The following is a 25819-nucleotide window of genomic DNA, read 5'->3' on the forward strand; positions in this document are numbered from 1 at the left end:
CCGTAGCTTGTGATAGAAGTATAACATTTTTCCTTCGTACAAATTGTTGTAGTAACAACTAGCAAGTATCTATATGTCCTAGTGCCTATAAATGGGATTGTGGAGCGTTCGTAGTGTTCCGTCCATTAACTTTTGAAATTTGTGCCCTTATATAGTAATAGAATCTTGAAACACGTAAAAATGGTTATGTAGCACGAATACAAATGTAGCTTAATAATATCACTATGGTTAATAACAAAGTAGCTATGAATAAAACAATTGTGCATATCAACGTAATGTTAATTTGACGTATTTTTTTAAAAAAAAATTTTAACAATGTTACTTTGTGAAACGAACTACGAACGATATTGTTTGTAGTTGAATAATAATCTAAATCTTCAAGTGTCGTTCATACGAATTATTTTTAAAACATGATTCCAGGAGCTGTGTGTAAAGCATTAACGTGAGTTGATATCTTATTAATTGTCTTATATTCTTGAGTGACGGATTACAGTGATATGTAACATATATATAAAAAAAATAAATTTTTTTTTTCATATATTTATAGACTTTTGTTCGGTGTAATGTACCCTGCTTATGCATCATACAAGACCGTGAAAAATAAAAATGTGAAAAATTATGTAAGGGACTTATTATTACATTGATGTATTGCAATATTATAACATTAACAAACAACATTTCCTTTTTTTTAAAATCATTTTCAGTTTAAAACTGTTAACAATTATTAATCTGACATCAAATCTAAAACTATTATGCATTGTTAACTTGTCTTTTATTTTACTATTCACAGGTGAAATGGATGATGTATTGGATAGTTTTTGCTGCATTTATTTGTATTGAATGTTTAACTGATATATTTCTTGAATTTTGGTAATTTATTTTATTAGTCATTCACCAGTAGTGTAAAACCACAATAAATTTTATAAAATGCATATTCACTTAATTTTATTTATATGACTATAGGTTTCCATTTTATTATGATATTAAATTGATCGTACTCCTATGGATATCTTGCCCATTCACAAAAGGTTCAACAATCATATACAAGCAATTAGTGCATCCAGCTTTATTGAAAAAAGAAACCGTAATATTAATTTTAAAACATCATAAAATTAAAAAATATTGACCATAATTATATATTTTTATTTATTTAATAGGAAATTGATGAATTTCTGGTCAACGTTAAATCACGAACCTACAATGCTCTAGCTTCAACTGCCAAACAAACATTTCAGATGACTGCTGCAATTGTAGTCCAACATACAGCGGTAAATATATAATATCTTTATATGTAAGAGCAATATGGAATATTGTGTTATTTGAACCTTAAATAGAAATATTAATAATACTTATTGTTATAACTAAAGACCGGATTTATATGTATTTTAAATTATAAAATATACATGCAAAAATGCACCAAAAAAAGTCAAAATATGCAAAAAAAAAATGCAAAACATACAAAATAAAATTTTAATTTTTATTATTATTATTTTTTTTCATTTTATTAAAATTTTCAAAAACAAAAAGTAAGATGCAAATACTCAATATGGAAATGTAATTGTTAAATTATAGAAATTATAAATAAAAATTAAAATTAATTATAATTATTATTTATTATTATAAATAAATTGAAAAAATATCCAAATAAATTATTTTAAGAACATATAAGATGCAAATATTTGATCACCCATTAATAAATAATAATAGTTTATACTTACTGTAGTCGAATACCAGAAAAATCAATTAAATTGCATATTTTAAAATTTTGGTTGAAATAATACATTGATTTTGAAGAAAGTCCATGTGCTATTTTTTTGCAATTGTTCGTCAGCTTTTCACTGTTATTAAGAAAACTGTTAGGGTTTTGTAAAATAACCATCCTTTATGTTCCAATCAGATATCATTTCCTATCAGAAACCTCCTATGATTGTGATGATCTAGGAAATCTTTCTGGATTGAAATCACGTACACTAATCACAGATATAGTTATTTTACATATTTAGATACTAACACAATAAAAATAATAATTATATCTAATGTTAAAATCAAACATTCCTTGCTTAACTAAACTAAAAAAAATAAATAAATATCAATCAACAGTTGTGTTAAATTAAATTTATAAATATATAAAAATTGTAATGTGAATAAATGTTTATATTATTCTATTATAAAAAATAACATATATTTATATATATTAGTATTCATGTTTAGTACACAGCCATATATTTAAATATATTTTATACTTATATCAATATATTATATAAAATTGAAAATGAGAACTTAATTTTTGTTGTGGCTATATTTATCCAATCATCAAGTGGTTTTTTAAATTATTAAGAATCTGTATCAAAGATCATGATATATATTAAAGTACACATGTTTGTGTGCGTCTGTGTGGGTGTATGCGTTTAATGAACTAAATGTGTTTACTTCTTTAATAGGTTGGACGATTGCCAATAGTTCCAATGGTCTTGCAACAAATAGGTGATTTAGATAATGAAAATGTTTCACAACAGCCTACAACTGTTATAAAAAGAGTGAAAAAAAAAAATTCTAAAATAGTATTGGAAGATTCTGTATCGGATTCATCATCTGATTCATTACCAATAAAACCTGTTATATCTGTTGAAGATGTGCCTATTCAGAGACCAAAACGTAGTAAAATTCAACATCAACAAAAATCTAGTAGGTAATGTCGATAAAATTACAAACAAAAAACCCAACAGCAATTTGTTAACTATATATATTGAAATAAGGTTGTCCTTAAAAAAAAAAATGTATTTTGAACACTTATTATATATTATAGTTATATACTCGTATTTTTTGACAACCTTTGCATGTTTTTATCATCACTTTCACTAAATTTTCAATCACTTATTCATATGTATTAAGATTAAAAATTACAAATATTTTCACATATTTTACTATAAACATTTAAACATTTTAAATATATCATTTTATTATTTATCTAGCTAATTACTAATTTAGAAATAAGATTTTTTAAGACATAAAGACAAATACACAAGACTAACAAATTAAGGTTATACAATGATAATATGTTGCTCATACTATATGTTTCCTTCCATAATGGTGCTACTTTTAAGCTAATTAATGTTTAAATTTAATCAGTATTTTATTTTTATTTTTTTTCATTTATCAGTATGTTATAAAATATATTTAAATTTTAAACATATTTTTATAGTAATTAAATTGTATACTTAAAGTATAACTTAGAATCTCCTTTAGTATTATTTAGAAAATTTGAAAACTATGTATTATTTAAAAATAGATACTTAGATACTCATCTTGTAAAATTTGTTTATGAAAGTGATTTCTCAAAAACAAATTGAAATTTTTTTTTTTTTTTTTTAATTATTATTCTAGTCAAATACAGAATACATACATCTCTATAATTTACCAAGAGACTATAATTATATCATTTAGATTATTTCTTTATCATTTAGTTAATTTTTGAATAAACAAAGAGTTGTTATTGTTACTGTTTGTATATTTTATCATTAAAAAATGTAATATATTTGATGTGTTTATTATTAATTTTATCTAAATTATTATTTTTCCATCTAAAATTATCATAACTATTTTGATTAATATGTTACTCCTTTTCTATGAAAGGAGTATTTTTTATTTTTTATTTTGTTATATTTAAAACTTAAATATAATTTTTTAAGTATAAGTAGCTAATAAGATAAGTAGTTAACAATTTAGTAATAATTTCATTACTTAGCATTATTAATATGAATATAAATGACAATCTTTGCACTGATCCAAACTTTATCATCATATTATAGATTCTTTATGGTTAATTTAATAAATTAGACTAACATTTATATACATGCTATTACTAATCATAATCGTCATAGAAATGGTCAGGCTACATTGAAATTTTTCGAAGATCAATTGTGCCAATTTTGGGACACTACCTATATAATATATATCTATTGTGTCAATATAAAAAAAAAGTTTACTAAAATGGTATACATCAATTTTGCTGGAGAACTTTTAACCACTTAACTGAAAAGAAATATAGTTTAGTTTAACATATTTATCATATAAGTTATAACATATAAAATATAAGTTCTTTACAAGAAAATTTATAATTTTGGTATATAATAATTTCTTTACCACGTTCACTTAAAACTATTTACATTATAAATTTAAGCACGAACCACAACGACTATACGTGCAACGCGTGGAATTATACTGAATAATACTAGGAATTTTTTATAAGCATATAATATTTGTCAACATTTTGTTCCATCTTCAAATAATAAAATAATATTTTTATTTATTTATAGATTTATTGGAACCCAAATAAAGGACAATAGAGTGCACAATTATTGCAATAGGATGTATTATGATAAAAGTAATGGTTTTTAAACGTACTTACAAGCACAACAACTTAAACACATTTATTATCAAATGTACAATACTGCTAATCTGTAAATTCTAAAATATACGTTTATATATACTATACACAACATAGGAACCGATTGGTGCAATTGACGTACAACATTATATTACATTCAAATATCGATCGGCGCAGTTGATGTATACCTTTATTCCTACCTCATAATTTTTATTTTTTTACCTGCGATTTTCCGCGCAATTGATACATGCCCGAATTTTTGTTAAATTTACTAAAATTATACAATATACATATATGTATTCTTTTACATTTTGATTTTGATTTAACGTTCATAAAAACTCTTTTTCAAGTACCTACTAAAATTATTATTTTTTCACGCTCAACTATGTTGTAAATAATGTTTTCAGGTGAATTACGAAAAGAAAATTACAAATATACTACTCGTATATCATAATATTATGAAAATTAATTTAAATCCTACAAATGTTATTTTTGTTTGCTTGTTCTCATTTTTATTTCTATAATAATATAGATGTATTGGTATGATGTAAGTAAAATTATACATAATATTTAAAACTATTAATATAACTATTACACCGATTTTACCGATTCAGGTATCCAAAAGATTTCCAAGACGGTTTTACAAATTAATTAATTTAAACAGTTTTTAAGTTTTTTGTAAAAGTCTTTATTATTAATGACTACGAACGAAAATAAGAAAAAGAATAAAAATATTTTGCTTAATGTGTATAAGATGATAGTTGACTTAAATGTGACTGAGAGTTTTCCAAATGTTGAATAGTTATTACCAGAATACAGATTTTAAGGCATTTTTTTTTCTATTGCTCTAAAACGATGATATATCAAATACAAATTCGATTTATACTGTTTAGAATAAAATGCATGAAATTTTATTTTGCTTTTTTGCGTTTTTTGTACATTAATGTTTTTTTTATTTTATAGTACTTTGGGTACTTTTTTTGATTTTAAGTTAATTTTTTTTCAAAATGTTTTCTGAATAAACGTATTTGAAATATTAATATTTAAGTTTATATAATATAATGTGTTTCAAATCTTGTTCAATTATTTTTTGACAACCGTGTGTTCAGTTTGTTACGTACCGTGGGGTATATAGTAGATTAATTCATTTTGAAACAACAATGGACACAAAAATATGCTTTTGTTCTGGAAATTATCTACTTTATGTAGTTTAATTTTCGTTGTTACACCATTTAGTCATTTACAAAATTCCGAAAATTATTATTTATTTATTTTTTTTTTAATTTTTTTTTAATGTTATTTTTTAAGTTATATTGGAAAATGTATATAGCTTATTGCTCTTTTTCGAGTGTTTTTCTTTAGTTTGTTATTGCTTTAAAATCTGTAGGTATTTTACATTTATATATTTTTATTATGTGTATCAACTGTACTAGTGAACGATCTTTTTCCTGATTAAAATTAATAAAAACTGTATTACGATCTATACTATCACAAAATAATCTACAGAATTTTAGAATTTTAAATACCGAGAACGATTTTTTAAGATGTCTTGACGTGGAAGATATTATTCGAACTTTTTCAAATAAAAAAAATTAAAATAATAAATTAATTTACCAAATATTAATGTATTTTATATTAATAAGACTTATCAACCATTTGTCCGGCCGAATAAATAAAATTAATATTTATGTGATATATTATGAACATTTTTCGTACAGACCAATTCCATTCCAAATATCAGAATCTGAGAACCCTATTTATAATCTACAACATTATACTCTATTATGATTTTAATATATTTACTAAATTACAACTCATATCAATTAACAATTTCATAACAAAATTAAAATTTGTTTTATTTTTATTTTCTAACTTCATTTTAATTTCAATTTATGGCCTATAGGAGCTCCAAAATATTTTAATCGTTACAAGACATGAACATATTTTTAAAATTATTTTACTTTTTTGAAGTACTATCTGTATTTGTATTCGAATACTTTTAAAATGAATCTACAAAATTGTTCATACCTAATAAAGTATACCTACTTCTTATATATTAAATATATAATATGCATAATATTAAAAAAATTCAATCGAAGTTGTCAAAATTAATTACATTTTTTAATAGTTTCACAAGTACTTATGTGTATATACATATTGTTATTTTTTTGTGTACGTAATTAATTAGTTAAAATATTTTTTTAAATTATTAAATTCCGAAATATATGAAGAATTTATTGGTTTTACCATGACGTGGGTTTCTTATTTTTATTAATTTATATTCTTGTGTCTGTATACACGATTTTGACCAGAAGTAATGCTAAAAATGTAAACCAAAAGTGGTCGGGTGGTTCTTTCATTCAGAATCGTTTTTCAAGAGCAATGGGACACTGGTCTCGAGTTTAAAGTACCAGTAAGACAATAATTGCTGTGATGAAATTATTTTATTCACTTTTCCAGTGAATGTGGTCGAGTTCCGCTCGAGCCGGGATTCTTGTTTCGGGGAAGTAGGTACTAAAATTATGTCTCCGTCCCGGGCAGGACCGGCGTAATGCTAAATGACGCCCCAGGCCAAAATGCCAACTGACCTTTTTTCATACAACTACCCTTAATATAGTATATATTACTTAGAAAAAAATGTTGTTCGTGGACAGAAATACAGAAAAATTATATAATATGCTCAACTTGTACATATTTTGTTATCGTCTAATTCTTTAATCACGAGTCATAATGGTTTGACGCGATCCCGATTAAACGATAACAAATATTTGGGAATTTTTATATTTATAGAGTAACATACATGATAAAACATTTTATGCTAAACCATAGTAAATATACTAAAAATATACTTATATTATTTTAATACATGGCTAAACGAAATGACCATTATAATTATCAATATTTCAATACAAAGTTATAGGTATTTTATATTAAAAAAAAAAATAATAATAATATTACTGACACATGTGCAAAATTGTAAAAATCAATTTCGGTGCCCCTTTGAAAATGGCGCCCTAGGCGACCGCCTGAGTTGCCTTACCCTCACGCCGGGGCTCTGGTCCCGAACGACGTACAATACGTATTCAGAAGAAAATCGTACCTATGTTGCCGGCAACATTTCCTTGGTCGGCGGGACACACAACTTCAAAACGGTTTGGTTTTAGCCAGGGGCGGCTCGTCAGGGGAGACTTTGAAGACTGCGTCTCCCCTTAAAAAAAACAGCTACTTGTAAATAGTTATCATCTAAAAATATATAGATTTTTATTTTTATTGAAAATACGTTATAGCGTTTCTATATTTATTATTATAAATTTAAGGCTACAAAATATAAAACCTATAAATAGTTATTTCGACGACGGTAGCCGTTTCAGTGAAACCGACGTCCGACAGTTTCGTATCATGTAACGCTTGTTGGGCTGAGGGACCGGGGAGAATAATTCGCGTATTATAGACGCTGTTGAAATTGGGTTCACGACAATAATTTCCGCACCATCGCGTCGTCGGTAATCGCTGTACGCCGTCATCCGCGAATTCGCAGATAAAATAAATTTACAATTAAATTAAGTACCTATTAAATATAGTATATATTATATTTGATATAATTAATTTTCCAATAAAAGGGGTTTTCTTGTACGTTGTTGTACGGAGTTTATGTTAAATAATTACAGTTTCCCCAGAATATTTACTACGAGCCGCTAGTGGTTTTAACACAGGAAAAAAATGTATAATCTTCCTGCGGTAAAATCGTTCGTCGGTAACGAAAAAAACAATCGCTTCGCCGTTATCTGGACGACACACCGTTCGCATTGGTGCGCTTTATCAACGTCGCGTGTCACACGATTGTATCGCGGACGTCGTGGGCACGCAACTGTGCACGTCAACGTTCTATTTAATGCTGCGAACATTAACCGCACGCCAACAGATAGGATAATGTTTCTTCGCATTTCATACCGTGGCGAGTGCGCTGTCCGTCAGCTTTGCCACCGTCGTTCCCTCCGCTCGTTGTTCCGCGGGGGATTGTGCGCGCGGCGGTATGACGCACTACGTGTCCGTAGTCGGCGCTACGCTGCTGTCCCACCGTTCGCCGGCACTGCGCGGCCTCCGTAGCTCCTACACCGTAACCGCAACACTTTCGCCCCCTCTGAACAGCTTTGCCGTACCAGCTGCCGCCCACATTCAAAAAGCGTTGCCCCACTACGCCGATGAGTCATCGAGGAAACATCTCGTCCACGCAGCATTATCGTGTTTTTTTTTCTCTTTCATTTTTTTTTCGTTTTACTTTAATATTTTTTTTTATTTTTTTATCATTTTTGGTTCCGGGATTTTGTTCGCTCGCGGCAACAACGCACTATCGCGAAATTTTATGACGTCCTTTTGTACTTTTCCGCCGATATCATGTCTACTTCGTTTTTCTATTCGATCTCATGATCTCGCGCAATCGATTTCTTTATTTATTTATCGACAATTTAGTTACACAATTATTATTTTCGATCAAATGACTCATTCTGTTCATCCGTTGACCCGCGCAAGTGCTTCAATTTCACGTTGAATGCTCGTATTTAATTATATTTGTATTGTTGTTTACCCACGTATAATATAAATTTAAGTGATAAACACGCATAGATATTTAAGTAATGTATCGATCCGAACAGTTTTTATTTTTTTTAATTTATTCATTTTGTGCATATGTGTTATAATTGATTTCTTTATTGACTACCTTTAATTACGGACTCGTGCGACACAGAATTCTTATAAATATTAATGTTTTGCTGGTGATTTATTGTAAGGCAGTTTTAATAAATTGTTAACGTTATTAATACTAAAAAATTAAAAGTCTTTTCTTGTGTTGATAGTAAACATTTGTTATTGCAAAATATGGTATTGTGATAACACGATCGTTAAACGTTATCAATCGACAAAAAAACTCCACCAATTTGCCAGGTAAACAATGTAAAACTTTACTTTTTCAATAATAATGGATGAACGATAATTGTTTATAACTTAAGAATAATTAATTTTAATTCTGTGTTTTTGAATTTTCGTTTTTATGTTCTCCAAGTATTGTTTCTCTTATGTTCTATTTTATGGTTATAGCTGAACTTAACAAAGCTATCCATCAACAATGTTTTCAAACCGACAACAACAAAACTCTTCAAATTTGTTAAACCAAACAATCTCATCGTCCAGTTCAATTGTGTTACCTCCTCCACCTCCAGCAATAATTATTACATCAAATGTGACAAATAGTCATAATAGTTCTGCTGTCACATCCGTTGCTACCTCTATCTTAGCTGTAAGTAATGTTTGTTTATTTACTTAATCCTGATCAACAATATTGTTATTTATTTTAATTATTGGAACAGTATTGTTTTATGATTTAATACTTAACCTTTATTGTTGGTATTGATTAATGAATATTAACTAAAATATTAATAATAAATATTAAATATTAAATTAGTTATTGTAATCTTAATTTATATTTTTGATTACATTCATCATACAAAACTATTTTTAAAACATTCTATAATATAGTTGAAACCAATAGATCTAAATTCTATATATTTTACTGAATATTTTAATGATATTTCATAATAAAAATAAAGAAACTTTAATTGTTTCAATACTTAAATATTATATTAATTATTTGTTTTTTAAATTATCAGTAATTTGTTGTTAAATTAATTAATTGTAGCTGTAAAATGTATAAAATAAAATAAATTAATATTTTTTTTAAACCGAATCATAAAATAATTTGTTTGAATTGAAATTAATCTAATCAATTTAGACTATAGTTGTATAAATTTATCTCGTCATTTATCATATAAATTAATATGGTTTTCTAATTTTATTTTAATTAAACTTATAAAGTTATAAATATATTATGCTTTTATATTAATGTTTGTCTGAATTATTTAGGTCATCCTGGTATGTATAATTAAGGCTAGCTATTAGTTAATCTTATTACAATATAAATAATGTATTAAATATAATTTTACATTATAAATCTATGGTGTATTGTATGTATATATCTTGATCAACATTTGATAAAATATGGTTTTAGTTTAATTGGTGTAATCTATAGTTTTTTTTTTCTTGTTATAGAGCCATTGCCATTACAATATAAAATACATTGAATAATATTATAAATAATTTACATATTTATAATATAAACTATTTCTATTGAGACATTTTACAGTATTTTTATTACATATTTTATTGAAAGAGTTTAAAATTATACTATATGTTAAAAGACTATTTACAGCCTTTAATAAAAACAATAAGACATTGATAAAGTTCTTTTTTATGCGTATTATTATATTATTATTATAATCATAATTATATATAAACAATTCTTGGTCTATTAAAATATGGTGCTAGAAAATTTGCCTACACAAGAAATGTACTTTAAAATTATGGTCGATATAACATTTTCTTAATTACTGAAACATTTATTAAATAATTTTCTTAAGTGTATACTTCTGTAGTTATTTCATTCAATATAATTTAAAATACTTTAAAAGCATTGAAGTTAAAACTTTAAAAATAATTATTATTTTATATATTTAAAGAATTTTTAAGATAAATTATTTATAAGTAGCTGAGTTCCTTGGCAAAGTATTATTACATTAAATTATTTTTTCTAGTTTGGAAAGATTTGTATAATCTTAAACAATTTAAGTAATTTTCTACCATGCCCAAAAGAATACCAGCTTTCAAAATATTGTTGGTAACTATAATTTCTTATCTTAAGAACTCATTGCAAACAATGAACGAATCCCAAAAGATATAATTTAAAAATTAATTTTCTAAACTATATGGTAAATATTATTTTAAGTAAATTAAAATATTCAATACAATTATTTAACATTATTTATCTATAATGCATTTAAAATTAAGTTTAGATTAAATATCTATAAAATAATATTATTAATAATTAATTTATTACAGTTAAGTAACTAAAATAATATTTTATATATAAGTGGCATTTGGTGGGCTTATATTAGATCAGAAGAAATTAAACCTATCTTGTTTGTGTCTATGAATATAACACATTAAAGTTAATATATATTTAATTTTTATGTCTAGAATTTTAGAACAATATTTTTCTTAATCCTTAAAAATAATTAAATAATTTTTTGGTGTTTATGTGATTTGTATGATGAAAATACACTTCCAAAATACTATTTTATTAAAAAAAACTTATTTTTGTTTAACAGAAAATAATTTTATCTTTCAATGCTTAATTAATTAAAAACATTTTAAGACTAATTGATACAAAAATATTTGACCATTGTATATCATAATAAATATATAGTAATACATATATTAACTATTTTAAATGGACCATTCTAGCTTGAATTATAATAAATATCACCTTAAAATATATCGTTTTATTTGGCATTCTTAAAATAAATACTTGACAAGTTATCAGTAACAATTATATGTATATAAGCACCTACTGTTGATTTATTTGTATATATAAATTAATATAATAATTAAATATTGAATTTCTTATTTAGGTAAAGAGTATATCAATATATATCTATAAGAGTATATCAAAAATATAATATATTATATTTTTCTTTTTACTAGTATACCCTTTTATTAGAGTGATTCTCAATTAATTAGTAGTACATAAAAAGTTAATATGTAGTATGTAAAGAAAATAGTTTAAAAAAATTGTTATTTATACTAAATAAAAAATTAACAAATCTTTTAAACTTGCACATAACTGAATATTAGAGGTGTGTTGTTCATGAGCAAACGAGTCACACTTCTGAACGAACCTATTCGGATTGTAAAAATATGAAAAATCATTCAATTCGTTCATTCGTTAATTCATTCAATTTCGTACTCGTTTGGGTTGCACTCTTTGTGAACGAATTGACTCGGAATCCGGATCGTGAATTAAAAGTCCTTCATTCGTTCAGTTTTGTTTTGGTTGCGTATAGATCATTGTTATAGACTAATTAACATTCTAATAACATTTTATAAATCATAATTGAGGGATAAATATATATGATTTAATTACGAAATGCATTCAATCATTCCAATATCAAAATAAATTCAATTTAGTTCGTTTAAGTGTACGCAATTGTATGGAATAAACGAGAACAATTGATCTAATGGATCTTTTTGTTATTTAATTCTATGCAGTTGTAATTATGTTTCAGTTCGCTTATCGTTCGATGAACGAAATTAACGATATAAACGAAAAATATGAACATATATATATATATATATATATATATTATATATATATATATATATATATTATATATATATATATATAATTGAATGACCCGATCCAAACGAACCGAACTGATATGATTTTTTTAACTCATTTCTACTGAATGTTAATAAGATTTTATCTAATGATATGCATTATTAGTGAAAAGTACAAATTTCTAAATTTTTTTGGTAACCGGGGTTTAAAATGGTTGAAAACCTCTATTCTATAATATTTATTTATAATAATAAAATAGTTTTCAATTTATTTTCTAAATTTTTTTATTCCATTTTACCCAAATTTGTATATAATAACTTCTTTAATTTTATATTTATATAGAAATAAATAAAATAATTTTTTTAGAAAGAAATAACTAAAATGTTTGACCCAGTAACATATCTTGTTATTTTATAAAAACTTACGAAATAGTGGTTTAAAAGGAGGTGGTATATGACGTCAATAACGAATTCGTCATAATGGTATTTCCCGTCTCCTGAAACCTGTCACCACCGCCATTAGGTATCACAAAAAGACTTTCTATACGAGTTTAGCTGACCAGTATATCCGGAAATTACTCCTTATTCCGGATTTCTATTATATATGTGCGTGAAAGATTCTCCAAATACATATTACAATGGTACTTTATATTGCATATGGATTCAATAAGATTTTATTGTTGTAGAAAAAAAGCTGTCGAAATATTTTGTTGGAATTATAATGCATTGTTTTAGTTTAAATTACAATTTTTCATACCTAGTGTGTTATACGCTTAAGGTTAACCTTGATCAATTTAATAGAACATCGTTATTCTTTGGTATTAAATTTGTTTAATTTATATACTTAATAATATTAATTAATTATTGAAACATGCCCAATATTTATGTGTTGTTACTTAATGTAACAACTTACTTTTCTCAGAAAAATTTCATGTAATCAATTTAGTTACGTATTTTACTTATTAATGTTGTGAGTTATTTAATTATATGGTTTATGTCACGTACAACTGCCGAGTTTCATGCGATCGTTTTTATTCAATAATATTAACTCCATTTTATTTACAAATTATAATTTTAACTTAACTGCATGCGTGTTTTTAAGATGAATTATTAGTAATTCAATAACTTTGATTATTATTTTTAAATAAAATTAAAAAAAGTCCTTATAATATTTATAATATTAAGAGCGTTTGAATTTTACACTCTTATTAATTAAAGGCTTTACTTGTGGAGTGTACCAATGTACAAAAAGTGAATTAATATTTCCAATATTATTTGGAGTATTTAAATGGATGTATTACAGTTTTATTATTAGAACTTTGTTGAAAACTATTCTGAATTATATTAATTGCGTTTAAAATAAATAGTAAGTTTCGATTTTGAAATGTTCTCAACAAAGTTTGAATAATTTTAAAGTATATGTCTGCCGCCAAATAATTTAATTAATTTTAACGAATTATTTATGATAAGTACTCTAAAAAAGTTGAAGTCATGGATTATTAACTAAAATTAATGTATTATGTATTTTACTTAATTTTCACTGTCATTAAAACTTCTAAAATGATGTATCGAGTTTATATATTTTTAACAGATGAATTCAGAATGTTTTAAGTTATAACTTATAAACCTTATAAGTTAAACAAATGAGTTCTGGTTTTCATATTTTTACTTTTGGATCCTTTGTTTAAAGAATATCTGTTATTTTAAAAAATATAAAATATATATTTAAATTATGTTGAAAATAAAAAATGTTTGTATTATGTATTTTTATTATTGTATTACATAAATATATTTTCAACAAGAAGTTTGGGTTTAAAAAAATATTTATTTTTCGTTAAATATTTATATTCGTAAATAAACTTAATGTATACAAACTATAATAAATATGTTAATGATTATTGATTTGAAATGGGTGTAATTTATGAATTATAGTTTAACATAAAGATGTATCTATGTATCTATAATACTACATGTCTAATATTTATCATTCAATTCACCTTCTATTCAAACTCTTAAACGCTAAATAAATACAAGGTCAAATTGATATGATGATTTTATAAATTAAGAAAAACATATTTATGTATAAGATGTACTATTAAATCAAGTTTTATCACTCAGATTAATAATACTGAAATAATGTTATAACTGTGAGAATTTTAGGCATTCATCGATTTATTTAAATTATTGAAAAAAAATTAACAACGAAGCAAATTGAATTCAATAAATATATAGTTCATTTTTACATGTAACATTTTTTATGAGTTTTTCATAACATATTATTTCGTCATCAAAAAAGAGAAAAAGTACAACTGTACTGTGGCTGTTAACATTAATATTATTGTGTATTTTAATAATTACATACAGCTATTACGTATATCGAGTAAACGGCATTATACGACTCTCTCGATGGTAATCATCTTATGTGCCGTTTGACTCACACACAATTCGGAGGATACTTAAAACCAACGTATCTACAACTTACAAAATGTGACGTAAATCTGACGAAATGAGTCATCGCGTATATAGTGCTATATAGTGGATCCGTGTGCTTCAACGGGAAACACGACAATGGAAAGGGGTGGGCGTATACTATGTTCCATTCAGTACACGCCGTTAGTAGTATAAGTTTTTCCCTCTCCGTCCGTGGAAGTCTATTATCTGCATTTAGTATTGGTACAGAGTTGAACGTTTTTAATTCAGTTTGTTTTATACACCACACGTGGTCAATGCGATTTTATCCGCCGTCATATTCTCGCCTAATATCGTTTTTTCGACTAAAGTTTATTCAATTGTTTCGAATTGTTTTGTTTTATATACAAATATATGTAATGCTTTTACCCGCACAAATGTTGCCCTCAACTGGTATTTATAACGATTCGAATACCTCTGTCTGTCCGGATTGTCTGGATCCCGTCGCTACGTGTACTTGTAGTTGGCAAATCTTGCAACTAGACGCCAGCTATAGTATTTACACTACATTAAACGAAGATATGAATAAAACAACACCTTCCTCGGCATATTCATTTCCAAGTGACATACACAAGGTTTACTTTATTTATTTTTTTAATTTAACATATCGAATATTGTTTAAAACTGTCACTATTCAAACACTTTTAAATATAAGTCTAGTATTCGCAATTTTTTTATTAAAACGAAAACACTTAAGATTTTGAATAATTTAGATATGCTATTGTCTAAAACGTATTTAAAATTTGGTTTTTTAATTCAAGCATTTATAAAATGTTTTATTTTTCATTCACTCTTTCTAATATAATTTTTATTTTTTGACTAATTATAGTTTAAATCTAGGTGTTGAAATCTTTTTAAGCTTACCTATATTAATTATTAATTTAAATATAATCATAAGTATTTAATAATTTAATTATAAAGTATTAATGGTATCAATCTATATTAAAAACAAATAGATTGTATATATTTTTAATTATGAAGGAAAATTAATTAAAAATATATTTTTAAGAAAAGTCGGAATATAAATTTTTGGTATGTTATTGTATAAATTAATATAGGGGTCTTGTAATGCATTTTATTCTAGTTATCGAATGAAGATAATAGTTTTAAGTGTTATTGTCAAGTTGAATACTTATATTTCAATTGAATCTACTTAAGTATATTATAAGTATATTATATTTTAAGTTTATTTTTAGTGCAAAATAAATATATTTTTATTGGACTCATTGATTTAGAGAAATATTTTTAAATTATTGATAAAAAGTATATTAATATAAATCTTCTATTTATAATCGTTAGTAAATATATATTTTGAATAACTTAATAATATATTTTATTTTATTTTTGTATGTAGCTGGATGGTCTTAATTGTGATGGCATACCTACCCGAACAACACCCACTTTGACGCCAACAACATTACGTAATATTGCTGCGGATATTGCTAGCATGTCACCTGGTACATCCGAAGATTTTGCTGCTTCAGCAGCATCAGACTTGCATCATCTTGTGTCATCTTCATGTACTAATATTAATGTGCCATCATCAATAGCTGCTGATCATTTAGGTTCTGAAGGTCGACATAATCTACAGAAGTTGAGCAACCAACATTTAAATCTTCAAAATCTAAATAATCAACATATAAGCCTTAGTAATTTACAAAACTCCCAACACCTTAATCAAAATAGTTTAAATCAACAACAGCAGAATGATTATAATAATTCTTTTTCGACCGTTACATCTAGACAGGCAGGTTTTGTGCCACCTCTTGTATTGCAAATCAATGCTAATGCTCCACAACCATCGGGTAAATATAATATTTATGCTTCTTAATATTTCATTTATTTTAATACTAATAGTTATTTGAAAAAAAGGTTCCACAGTTTTATTAAACAGTAACACTAACTCTGGATCGAGTTCAATATTTAGTGTGAAAGGCTCATCTACTTCTGCTTCATCTTCACATTGGCAAGGAGTAGTTGTTACTCAAACACCACAGCGCCAATCACGTAGCGTCAATAGACGACGATTCACTGATGATGAAAATGGTGAAGATGATTATGATTCTGTATCTGATGACGGGACTGACAGCAGTGATACAACTACTGGAAAAAACATAAGCAAACAAGAAATTAAAAATATTGTAACAAGAACTATAATTAAGAATGAATTCAAAAATGTAGGGAACAGTTCTGGTAGTGGTCGTCGTAATAAAGACAACAAAATAGTGAGTTAATTATCATATTCAATATTTAATTATTTAATGAGTGGTTTTTTTAAATTCTAAGTGAAACGAGAAATGTGTTGGTTTTATCATGATGTATGTGTATATTTTTTTTGTTTTTGTATACACTATTTCGATTAGAAGGATTGCTACGATCAACACCAAATAAAAAATAGGAAATGGGTTAAGTTGATATTATAGAGGTCTTTTCTTTAATTTCTTAACAGTTTTTCTAATAATTGCAAAAAACTGACAAAAAATTATAAAAAAAAATAGCCAAAATGTACGGCATACTGGTTTTTGACATAATCGATTTTTAGTTTTTTATCTTAACTCAAAAAAATAAATAATCGTTGGGACTTCAAATGTTCACTAAATGCCTATATCACCGTTTGCTATTGGTAATATAATTTTCAAACGATTTTTCTAAAGTATTCATATTTCATTAGGTTTTTTTTCAAAAATATTGATTAAATAATTTTGGGTTGATTAAAAATCTTGAAAATTTAATTCTAAGTTCCTCATACATTTATATTAATTACTGATTAAGAGACACATATATTGTCTCTGTCTGAAAATAGTACAATATAGCAAATTTGCGTTCAGTAACTAAAATGTAGTGATATTAGGTTTAATAATAGAGTAAACTGACCTATAAACAAAGTTTAAAGGAAGATCGTTATTTTTGTTTTGTTGGTCAATTTTTACGATATTTTAATGTTTAAGCGAGTTATGATTTTTTTTTTTTTTAATTATAATATTTCACATATTCATAATTCACTTAAAAATTAAAATATATAAATAAAACTACCAAATAAACATACCATGTTCTTCCTTTAAAGTATTGTTATAGATAAGCTTACTCGTAATATTGAAGCTAAAATCGCTATATTTAAATTACTGAACGCAAATGCTCTATGTTTTATCAGACGGAAACAACACATGCGGGTGTGGCGAATAAAAATTGACCTTAGTTAAAAAAAAAAATACAAGTACCTAATTGATTATTAAATGTTGTCAAAACTATAAAAATCACGAAAATGTGCAATATTATTGTATTTAAAAATGCATACAACTTTCAATTTTATAATCAAGGCTTCAAAATTCCGCTTTATAATATAGTAGGACGTGTATTTAAAATAAATAAAAAAATTGAATATAAGATTTTTCATACGATTTTCTTTGTTGTAAAAAAAAAAAAAAATTTACTGTCCAGTTGTAAAAATGAACTATTCAAACTTTTATAAAATTAAATGTTGGCACAATCTGTTATTTAAACGAATTTCTATTAAACTACATTAGGTATTTAATTAATGATATTTTATAGCTCCAAAATGTTTTTATGAAGTTTTTCTATTGTGTAAACTATCTTTAAAAATAGAAGTATTATTCGTTGTATATTATTTATTGAAATATGATCAGTACCATAAAAAAATGTTCTCAAGTATTTAAATCTTGTGTATTTTCAGATGTCTGCTGAAGAAGAACACCGCCGGCAGATCCGAAGAGAGCGTAATAAGTTGGCAGCAGCTCGTTGTCGTAAACGCAGGATGGATCATACAAATGAACTTTTAGAGGTACTGTATAAGATATTACATTATAAATAGAGTATTAATTTTTGATTAAATTGTTATCTCAATATATTTATAATAAATTTTTACTATTTGTGAATTTGATAGTAAATTTTTAAACATTGGATTAGAAACAGTATAAGCGATTGCTGTAAATACATAATTTTTTTTACATTAAAATATCTTAGATTTTTTTTTTTAAATGAAGTAAATTATGGTAATTTGTGTAAATTAGATCATTTTAAAATCTCAAAATTATAGTTATTATATTATATGTTTCTTTGAGAATATTTGGTATGATTTCTGTTTAATGAATAGTTTGAATATCAGAACACTTATTAATTTATTAACATTAGATTTAAATTTCAAAATATTGCTTTTAAGTAGCTAGAAAAATGTACATTAATGTACAAAAGTCCCATAAATGTCTTAAATACTATATACACTTTGTATTCCAATCGTGTGTATGCTATTTGGATTAGTAAAATATCAACACTCAAATTTAGAGACATATCTAATTTCTGCCTGTTAATGTATAGCTTTATTTTTTGTGAATCAAACATTTTATTTATCCTGAAGGTGTCTTATCAAATTTTAGTTTACAAAATAGTATTTCATTTAATTTTACTATTATCTGTATAATTTATTAATAGCGTTATATTTTAAATTTATACAGGAAACTGAACAGTTGGAAGATAAAAGATTGAGGTTACAAGTTGAGATTCAAGGCCTTCGTCAACAAAAGACTAACCTTCAACAAATGTTAGCCCAGCATAAGTGCGCTGTAAGTATGAATAACGGGCATGTATCAAATTCAGTCTCTACTGTAAGCCAAGCAATTGCAACATTAGATTCAATTTCTGAATCTGATACCACTGTATTAAGTAATAATTTGTCAACGACTAAAAGAAATCCTCTACATCAGCAAAATATAAGTACAAATGTGAACAGTGATAATGATAGTAATAATGTTGGAGATATTTTAATAAAATGTGAAGAACCATCACTAGTAATTACTGATGATGACAATAAAGATAACATACCCCTTACAGTATTGCAACAACCTCAAAGAAGACGACCTACAACTTTATTGCAATTAAACAATGTTAACTTCGGTAATAATAAAAAAATGTCTGAAAATGGTTCTACTGGTGTGGTAGTATTAAATTTTGATTCGCTTATGGATGGTGGCACAGGGTTAACACCTGTGTCAACTAGTGTTGGAAGTGTACAGAATCACCATCAACATGTTCAACATAACACAGGAAGTGATGTAAATACTGCCAATAATAGTGTTTTATCCTAAAAAGATGTCATCAACCAAATAAAATAGCCAACTAGACTAAAATAAGTTGGTTAATAAAATACTATGAGAGTTGGGCAACTTTCCAATAAAGTGTTTAAATACTAAATGCTTTTACCCTATCAAAATTAAATGAAAATCCAAAAGCCAGTATTTTATATGAAAATATATATTTAGTAAAGAAAGAATGCTTTTGGTGGAGGTTTGTTTATCAAGTAACAATGGAAATATTTTTTCTAGTCATGTGTGGTTAATATAAATAATTTAAGTTCATAAATTGTAAATTTTTATTTTTAAACAAATATATGTAAATAATATAAAATACATATGAATAATTAATCATATGATTTATCAAATATTTAATTTTATAATTTATTAATTTAACTGTGAAAAAGTGTTTTTATAAATGTATTTTTGAAATAATGACCAAGTGTAATTAATATATAGATTAATATATATTTTTAAAACCCATTTTAATTTAATTTTTAGACATTAGAGTTTTATTCAATTTTTTTTTTTATATATTTTTTAAGTAAGTGATTATCAAGTGTGTCCAAAGAAGAAAAACTTTAAAAATAATTTAGTTGTACTTTTAAAATTACCATTGTAAATTATTTTTCATGATTTAATTTAATTTTGTTATTTCCAAATTTATAAATAATATGTGTACATTCAATGATTATGGATACATTTTAAATTTATTTATTTTACTTGTGTGCATGTTAGCTAAAAAATTAATATAATATAACACATTAATGATGTATACTACATATAATATTTTAAATTTATAATAATTATATTAATAATATTTATATTAATTTATAAATACAAACCATATTTTTCCATTTATCATTTTGATTTTAATACATATATAACAATAAAATGTTAGTTTATGAAAAAATAACAATCTGTGCACAATGAATTGTTGTAAATAAGAAAATTTAGAAATAAAAAGTTTAACTAGGTTAAATTTTACTCTTCATATATCTTGCCCTGATAAATTATTAAAATGCTTTTTATTTGGTTGGTACCTTATCATTATCAAAAATATTTTCTTTGTTTAAAAGAGTAATTCAATAACAAAGAGTTATTATTATATTCAGAAATGTGATAAAATCGAATAGTATTCAATACATCATTATTGTGTATTATTTTTATATGATAAGAATTTAAAACGAAAATATATGTTAAAGTTTAACTGATTCTAGTGAAAAGGAGGAACTTCCGACCATATGAAAATTCTGAGCCTTCCACTTTTTGATGGTTAAATATAGTGATGAGAAAAATCGAGTTATTTCAATAACGAAGAGGTTAGTAATTGAGAGAATTTAATAATCGAGAGATCTCGAAAAAACCTCTCGGTCAATTTAGTAGTTACTAGTTAGTAGCTTGGTACCTATTGGCTAGATACTACTTACTTTATTACGATGTCATTCGCTCAGTCGCTGGAATTATTATCTACTCTGAGTAAATAACCGTAGTCGCTGGCTATAAATTACATTATAATTTTCGGACAACATTAGCTCTTAATTTAAAATACTCTTAATTTAAGATGCGTCATCGCAGTAACATTATGGAAATGAGTAAGAACAATGAAGTGTTAAAAATAATGTTCGTTATTAAATTTTACTGTGCACATGAATATGAATAAATCGCATAACTAATGCGTTGTTTGATAACTGTTTTGTATAAAATTGTATACTTTAATTAAAAGTATATTATGATATAACGGTCGGTGTATTCACGATCATGTAAGAGAAAATGTACCAAGAGCCGTACCAAGCCATTTTTTATCCTGAGGCAAAACTGAAGCAATGTGTCCCCTAGATTGTAGGGATGTCACACAGCTTTCAGTGGCGTATTTAGAAACTTATTTTTGGGGGGGAGGTCATACCTAATAATGAAATAATTTTATAAATTAATATAAAATGTTCTTTATCGACTTATTGTTTAAATACTAAATAATAATAATAATTAATAACTAAATTAAACGTATGATCATATTAATCATATTTTATATTACTTTATGTTGTGCATAGATGCATAGTACATACTGACAATTGACAAGACATGACAGTCACGGACTAAGATATTGATATTATTATCGACCGATAATTTACCCACATCAGATTATTTATATACCATGTGTGTGTGAGTGCCGTGCGGTCGATTATTAATATTATTATCCGATTACAATTTCATCATTAGTGATATTAATATTTTTTTATATATATATATATATATTAATTATACTTAAATACTTTATTGAATAAACGAACTAAAATTATTATATTACTGATATATATAAAATTTGATGTTTTTCAAATATTTTTTTGGGTGGGGTAGAAACCCCCCCCCATAAATACGCCACTGACAGCTCTTTATATGTATAATATGATTCGGAAAAATTTGAAAAATTGTTATTAGGTTTCTAGCAAAACAAGAAATAATATTTAGTTAGTTATTTAATATTTTTGCGCTCCTCAGCTTCAGGCGTCCAAGGCAAGTGCCTCGCTCGCCTCACCCTAGTTACGGCTCTGAACGTACCCCAAGATTCAAAAATATGATATTTATGTCATTGATCGTAAAATATTTTTAAACATAACATGATATATTATGCTAGAGCAGCAATATAAACGCGGTTGGTTATTGAATGTCCCAGTCGCTTCAGTCAATGTTCTTATTCAGTTTGTATTTTTACTAATATTCAACGCAATGGAGTATTTATATATATAATGCATATTAAAATTTAGGTGCTCATTTAAATGAAATAATAAAAAATAAAAAAATGACCAAAGGTTATTAATTTATAATAAAAAATAGAAACAAAACAATACTCTTCTCATAGTGGATTTTGTTACAGAGAGGTCTTCTTTTGTTGTTTGATATACGTTTTAGTAATATAGAAAAGAAACCTATTCAATTCTAGAATTTAATTACTTAGTATAATAAGTACTTGACGTCATAATTATCAATTGATAACACATGTTTTAAAAATAAGAAAAGGTTTATTATTTTGATTTTTTCATCAATTGTTAAAAATAATACGTTTTTGAATGTATAGAGATCTCGTAATGACAAGTACGTTCAAACTTCACTGTTATATTTGAACTCTGACATCCAGTGACGCCTATTCTATAGTTAAGATCTTACTCTAGCAATATCTTAAAATAGAGAGTTACCCTTTATATATATTGCAAAAATGTACAATTCAGTTTATGTAACTTAAAAGTATTATATAGGTACATATTATCTAAAATAATATAACAGTATTCGTGTAGTAGATGATCTACCGGAGGGGGGGGGGTGATCTGCGAATTCAGGACGAGTGATCTACGTTTCAATAGTATAAAAAAACATTATATTTTTTACTACGAGTACGTCATATCATACAAATATTCGTCAAATATAAAAATAAAAAATAATTAGACAAATATTATTATAATTTCAATTACAGTAAACATTTTATAAAATTCAGACGCACGCATTATAAATAAACTCCGACCAACGAACAATTTGAATCTAATCTATCCAGCAAAATTGCTAATAACTCGTAGTAATATTGTAAATGTCATTAATCGTTATCGCAATACTGTATCACTGAGGTCTACAATAATGTGTATATAATAATAGTTAATAATAATAGTAAATTACCAACTACACCTTATATAATACGGTAGATCATCTGATACATCTAAAAAGAGGCCGTAGATCACCTGCTTACACGAATATCAATGTAACTTTTATAAGAAAACATGATGTCTCACTGGCATAAATTATGTAAAACATAATAATGTACGATAAAATACCTATAAACAAACTTATATAATATAATAAACTTTATTATTTGGTGTTAGGCTATCATTCATCTGCAATGATAATTTCTCAACTACATTGTTATCTTATCATAATTAGTTGCGAACTTAATACTGAAATTCAACATGAAGATATGATGCAAAGGTTTTCTGAACCAAGAACAATTTTTCTTTTTTTGGTTAAGTACTTACATATTTTTTTATTTGAGTAATAGCTATTTTTTTTTAGAGATAGTTGCCATTGTTGAAATCTACTATCATAGCACGAGTGTCTTTTTTTTCCTAGGATTTATCGTCGATACTTGCAAAACAACCCATTGTTAATTATGAATCATTAATCAACAATCTGTAATCATTGTTCGAGTGCCCTCGCCGTTTTACAATTCCATTAGAGCATTCAGATCCGCTATAGTGCACGTTATACCGTGTGAATAAATATTATATATATTTATAGTGTTAGAATATTATGATTTATTATATACATACAGTGGCGTATTTTGGGAGGGGGTTCCTGGTATCGATCCCTTCCTAGAAGAAAAAAAGGTCAAAAGTCATTAATGAATTGCTACGAAGGTGCATAGAAAGAGAACATTAATTTATATCATGTAGTTGAAAATACCTAGGTTTGTATTGATAAAAATAATAGTACCTATAAAATAATTATTAATTTATATCTTAAATATATATTTTTTTATAATACAATAAGATCACTATTTTTTTAAAAAAATGTTAAACCCCCTATCCCATAAAAATTTGAAAATACGCCACTTTACACACATAAATATTTAGGCATATTAATAACAATTTTAAGAATGTAAAAAATCATTCTTCCCAACATTTACGTCAAATCTGTATTTTCGTTTGATTATTTAAAACTTATTACCAATTAAAATCAACCACGCGTACAACACGAACATACATATTAATTAGTATTCGTATAATTAATTGGCTATTTGAATATTCTTAACGATATTCCGTCTGGTGTTCATAAAAAGTACTAATGTAGAATGAAGAGATATAAGTGCGTTATAATTCATTTAAAAACAAGTTAGACCCGTATATAAACACATTTTGTACATTTCGTCTTTCGATGTCTATCAACATAACCAACATAATCCAACAGTTTATTAATAATGTCACCGTTATAATTGCAATTGAAGCCTTTCTCGCTATAATTTTATATAAATTAATAAAATACTTATGGTTTAATAATTGTTTAAGGTGTTAATGTATTTTAATATCGCAAAGAAATTATTAAAATTGTAATTTACAATATCAACTGTGAAATATACGAAATCGTTTGTCATTTAAATGAATATGTAGTATATTACATAATTATATTTGATTTAGAAAGAAGGATAACAATATTATAATAGTTGGTCAAGCGTAATTATTATCATTAAATAACTACGGACAATTTAATAATAATACTGTTGGTAAATTGAGACAGTCTAGAAACGTTATTTCGGATAACAAAAATAAATAAATACCATGTGCATGTATTGATAGGCATTACTCACTTAAAATACGATTATATACTCCCTAAATATATTCTAAATTATAAATATAATAATATGTGTTAACATTGATTTTTTGGCGTTTTTTCCAACTAGAATTAATGAGGCCATAATACGTATATATGTTGATGAAATTCATACAGTATCAATTATTGTTAATAATTATCTATAATTTTTTTTTCGTCAAGTTAATGATTTCAATTATTATTTTTCCGTAGAGATAAAATTAAATATAATATGAATTTAGGTTGTTTAAAAAATATATGTTATATCTATTGTGTCTCATTGACAGTATAATATTAAGAGGGA

The 25819-nt window shown here is 25.4% G+C and overlaps 2 protein-coding genes across 3 annotated transcripts; both read left to right on the forward strand.

Moving 5' to 3' along the window:
- On the forward strand, positions 1 to 4707 carry LOC112688954 (receptor expression-enhancing protein 1-like). Its single transcript, XM_025562401.1, has 7 exons — positions 1 to 442; positions 548 to 620; positions 791 to 870; positions 964 to 1084; positions 1158 to 1268; positions 2442 to 2689; positions 4317 to 4707. The coding sequence occupies exons 1-7, from the start codon at positions 411 to 413 to the stop codon at positions 4396 to 4398; spliced, it is 747 nt and encodes a 248-aa protein (XP_025418186.1). The 5' UTR covers positions 1 to 410; the 3' UTR covers positions 4399 to 4707.
- Positions 4708 to 8417: 3710 nt separating this feature from the next.
- Positions 8418 to 20450, forward strand: LOC112688979 (transcription factor kayak). 2 transcript variants are annotated; one of them, XM_025562448.1, is made up of 7 exons: positions 8418 to 9169; positions 9241 to 9328; positions 9482 to 9680; positions 16437 to 16887; positions 16955 to 17307; positions 18774 to 18881; positions 19552 to 20450. In XM_025562448.1, exons 3-7 carry the CDS (start codon positions 9510 to 9512, stop codon positions 20179 to 20181), a joined length of 1713 nt encoding a protein of 570 aa, XP_025418233.1. In that variant the 5' UTR covers positions 8418 to 9169; positions 9241 to 9328; positions 9482 to 9509; the 3' UTR covers positions 20182 to 20450. The 2 variants fall into 2 exon arrangements, with proteins under 2 accessions (XP_025418233.1, XP_025418232.1); XM_025562447.1 differs by lacking the exons at positions 8418 to 9169; positions 9241 to 9328; positions 9482 to 9680 and adding an exon at positions 15235 to 15657.
- The last annotated feature ends 5369 nt before the right edge of the window (positions 20451 to 25819 follow it).

Source organism: Sipha flava, unplaced genomic scaffold (genome assembly GCF_003268045.1).
Source record: "Sipha flava isolate LNK unplaced genomic scaffold, YSA_version1 41_pilon_pilon, whole genome shotgun sequence".
Classification (NCBI taxonomy): Eukaryota; Metazoa; Arthropoda; class Insecta; order Hemiptera; family Aphididae; genus Sipha; species Sipha flava.

What these genes read in the sequence shown, in the direction of transcription:
- LOC112688954 (XM_025562401.1), top strand. Translation starts at nt 411, where the DNA reads ATGATTCCAGGAGCTGTGTGTAAAGCATTAAC. An exon ending in TTGTAGTCCAACATACAGCG is followed by an intron (nt 1,269 to 2,441) that starts GTAAATATATAA and finishes CTTCTTTAATAG; the next exon opens with GTTGGACGATTGCCAATAGT. An exon ending in CATCAACAAAAATCTAGTAG is followed by an intron (nt 2,690 to 4,316) that starts GTAATGTCGATA and finishes ATTTATTTATAG; the next exon opens with ATTTATTGGAACCCAAATAA.
- LOC112688979 (XM_025562447.1), top strand. Translation starts at nt 15,340, where the DNA reads ATGCGATTTTATCCGCCGTCATATTCTCGCCTAATATCGTTTTTTCGA. An exon ending in TAATGCTCCACAACCATCGG is followed by an intron (nt 16,888 to 16,954) that starts GTAAATATAATA and finishes TTTGAAAAAAAG; the next exon opens with GTTCCACAGTTTTATTAAAC. An exon ending in ATACAAATGAACTTTTAGAG is followed by an intron (nt 18,882 to 19,551) that starts GTACTGTATAAG and finishes AAATTTATACAG; the next exon opens with GAAACTGAACAGTTGGAAGA.